This window comes from Cyanistes caeruleus, chromosome Z (genome assembly GCF_971803275.1).
Source record: "Cyanistes caeruleus chromosome Z, bCyaCae1.hap1.1, whole genome shotgun sequence".
Taxonomy (NCBI): Eukaryota; Metazoa; Chordata; class Aves; order Passeriformes; family Paridae; genus Cyanistes; species Cyanistes caeruleus.
This window is the reverse complement of record NC_141732.1, coordinates 42,014,006-42,017,817: the sequence shown is the minus strand read 5'-3', so window position 1 is coordinate 42,017,817 and position 3,812 is coordinate 42,014,006. Positions and strand designations below refer to the sequence as shown.

General features: G+C 37.1%; 1 protein-coding gene across 1 annotated transcript in view; it reads right to left on the bottom strand.

Annotated features, from left to right (window-relative positions):
- Positions 1–1,221: 1,221 nt before the first annotated feature.
- LOC111941830 (protein FAM240B-like) overlaps positions 1,222–3,812 on the bottom strand; it is an 8,890-nt gene continuing 6,299 nt past the window's right edge. The window contains exons 2-3 of the mRNA XM_023945034.2: positions 2,849–2,993; positions 1,222–1,529 (exon numbers count right to left, since the gene is read on the bottom strand). Coding sequence (XP_023800802.1) covers positions 1,451–1,529; positions 2,849–2,988 — 219 coding nt within the window. The 5' untranslated portion in view covers positions 2,989–2,993 and the 3' untranslated portion in view covers positions 1,222–1,450. The remainder of the gene's footprint in view (positions 1,530–2,848; positions 2,994–3,812) is intronic.

Sequence of the window (3,812 nt, the reverse complement as noted above, 5' to 3'; positions counted from 1 at the left end):
TCTCAAGTTTGGGGACATACTTGCTGACACCTTGATTTCTGTATTAGTGCTCCAAGGTCGTAATTTTTTTCATGATTTTATGAATTCCTGAGGCCTTCCAAACATTATTTGTTTTTAAATTCACATAAAAAATTTTATTTGGCCTTGGGATGCACCAAAGTGGATTTAAAAGGTGATAGATAAAGAGGGGGAAAAAATAACACTTCAAATTTTTGTTTTGATTTAAGAAGAGCAGATTTTATAAATATTGTGAAGCTCCAAACCCTTCTATTATTCTCTTCTTGCCTCACTGGCAATTCTAATCTTCTTTGCTTTGAACCAATATGAATTACCAGAGTGGCAGTGAAACAGTCCTATAAAAAGAGACTAAAAGGTTAGGTGATTCAGGGAAGAGTTTTTTAGCATGCTCAAAACAACAATGCTTTAGCTTACAGTACATTACCCTAATCATTTAGTGGCAACAAAGCAGTCACCTTAAAAAGGAAGTGCTTTGATTGCATCACCCGACTGAAATGCTTTCATATTGTTGGAGGAAATGCCACATTTCCTCATGAAGCATTAGGAAGGGAACAAGAAACATTTTTGACTAATGACAAATGTGTGAGAGGAAAACTGCCAGATTCTGAAAGTACTTGTCTTTAAGGAATAAATACTGGGTCTTAGAGGGAAAAAATGCTAGAAGAAAAAACATGCTGGTCACTCTTGATGGCAGACAACCGTGGAAGTGCACCAAGCTACTGTGTGAAAAAGAGGTGTCAATCCACCTCTAGACAAGCCAGATCAGGTACCAGAAACAGAGCTTAGAGTTGTTCTACCAACGCTGATATAGTGTCTCATGGTAGCTAAAATGGCTTGGCTAAGTTAATGTGGGTTAATCAGGCAGCTCTTGTAGGTGTCTCACAGAGACTGTTTATCAATACATATATGTTAGCAACTTCACAGGTGACTTCTAACATAGCAACTAGGATCTGTAGCTCCCACCACTTTGGGCTTCACTAGTTGTGTGGGATCTGGTGGAATTGCGCATGTCCTATATTCCTTAGTCTGCATTGAGCTGTGTTGCATAAAAAATTAAAATCTCTACTATTCATTAAACCATCTAAACTCATTATATTGCAGTCAGTCTATACAGAAACGTAAAATATTGAGGAAATGCTTTTGCAGAGCACAACTGTGAAATGAAACTCTTTTCCCAGGCATCTATGTGTCAGTGAACCATGATTTATTAGGGTTAAATACTTTAGAGTGCTACATTCTCCATTTGTCAAATGAAGGGACAGATGCATAATCTTAAAAGCAGCAATTGACATTTCACGTATGAAACTTCTAACAACAGCTAATTAATAATAGCTCATTTAAGCTACAAAGTAAAGCTGACTTCAGCTTTTGCATCACACTTTCCTACAAAACAGAACTTTTTTCCCCCAAACGTGTAATGAGTGTGGGCTCTTCAGCTGGATGAGTCTTCAGACTGGGTCCTCAACATCTTTATCCGCTTTTCCAGCCTCTCCATCCATTCATTTCTGAGCCTAGGGACAGAAACATGGATCAGCTTGTCCCTGTAATTTTACATGGAATGGATTTATACTCTTCATCTTTTCCACTGATAATATTCTTCGGTGCTTTTTCCTAATTTTCATGCAAATTTTCCTGCCCCTTTAGAGCTCTTTGCTGTATGACACTTCAGGACAAGCTCTTAAATCCCAGTGAGGGATCTCCTGAGCTTTGTGGTTCATCTCCATCTCCAGTGTGCCCTCTCTCGAGTGCCTGTGTGCCAGAGTGACTTGTCACCTGCACTGGAGATTGCCTGCTGCCACCTGCTGGGTCACATCACCCAGCACTTCCCCAGCCTCCCTCCTCTCTCCTTGCTCAGCTTGGAGACCCTGCACACGTTGATGCTTCTCTTAGACCCATAGCAGGTAGCTTTCAGTAATATGTGGTCCTTTATTTTCTTTTTGATAGTATCTACATGCCACAGAAAGACTTATTCAAATGGAAAAGAGAGTTATTTCCAACTGGGGAGTTGTAACATTGAGATTACGTTTCTTGCAAATGGGTAAAACATTCTGGAAACTAATTCTAGTGTTCCTTCAACCAGGGTTAGTAATGTAAGGCTGTCCTTGAGCTTAATTTTTCAAGTATCATTGCAAAAATAGCTATGAGGAAGACTTTGGAAAATTGCTTTCTCACTGGATGATCTCAAGAGAACGTATGATAAATAACAAAACTATATATCTTCTCATATGCCTTCAGCTTCTGGAGAGTAGATGTGAAGTAAAACTCTGCTGATCTTGCTGCAGACTGCTCTTTCTTGCAGTGACTCATCAAGGGGAATGTGACTGAATAAGGTAGATATAGCTATGGATGGTGGTTGCCTTAGACAGTATGCTTGGACCATCTGCTTTATAATAGACTTACCATAAGCAAATTAAACCTTATTAAATTAAATCTTAAATAATTCAAACTATTTGCTTGTGAAGGCAAGGCCACAGAGAAGGAAAGTGGGCCAGGTACACATCTCTGCTAGCTTTTGTCTGTTTATGTTTTTTTAATGTAAAACATAGGCCTTTACATCCAAAACAAGTCTGCAGTGTTAAATACTGTCCTGGTAATTTCATTAAGTTCTATGCTTGGACTCATTTATGGAACTAGAATGAATTATTCTCCCATCCTATGAAGACATGGTTCAAATGCATTAGCATTACATCCTAATTTGGGAAGCTACATTATTTTCTATAAATCTAAATTACTTTCAGATTTCAATTCATGACTTAAGTATAGGAATTACTTTAAAAAAAAAATATCACAATGCAAACTCAAGTAACCTTTCTGGATGCAGATTACCCACTTTGTCAGAGCGCTTCTTCGCTGACGTTCTTTTTCACTTTGCAGATATTGAGTTTGTTGTTCAATGGTCTTTTCCCAGAAGTTCCTCAGGTCACTGGTTTCACAACCCCGCACTTCATGACGCATATATTGGCTATTCATTTTCTCTAAAGGAAAAATTTGAAAGAACTGTATGACAAGTTACTGGTTCCTCATCTGTTTTCATGGCTAAAGCACTTCTCAATGTTTTGGATTTTAAACATTAGGGTCACACAGTCTTTTTTTTAGTAGGATCAGGATAACTGTGGGCATGACTCACTATTTAAGTTTTTCTTTCCTAGCTCTGACGCTTGAGGATATGCTGTCTAGAGTGATCTGAATTCTTACTTGTGTACCTAAAATATCTCTCACTTGACTATGACATTTATGTTCACAGTCAGGACACTGTATTCTGTAATTTAGCAATTAGGATACTTTTTACTGAACTCGCAAATAAAATAATAAAAAAAATGGCCATATCTAACGGGATTTTTGGTCTCATTATTTTCATGTCTCTAAAATTTTCAAGTGACTATTGTTTTGATGGTTTTCCTTTAATCATTCTGACACTTAGCTTTATTTGGAAATATAGAAAATTTATATATTTAAAAGTATGTACATAATTTCATAAGATTCTGACTTGCAAAACCCACTTTGTCTGCTCAATATTTTCCCCTCTTCTTCAATTTTCAAATGAGAGTAAATTCATTGAATGTATTTGTATATCTGTGACGATTCTGTGCTTTCAGCTTTAAGTAATGCCATCGTAAAATAAATTCTGGAGTGAATCTTGTTCTAGGGAAAGAATATTTGCCTCAGGATGACTCTTTGTGGGCTAACAGGAAATTCCCTGTATGCTACATTGTAGCCAGAAAATGGTATCATTTCTTTCAAAACTTCATTAAATGTGAAATTAGTATATCTTTCAAATTGCTGTGTGCTTTTGT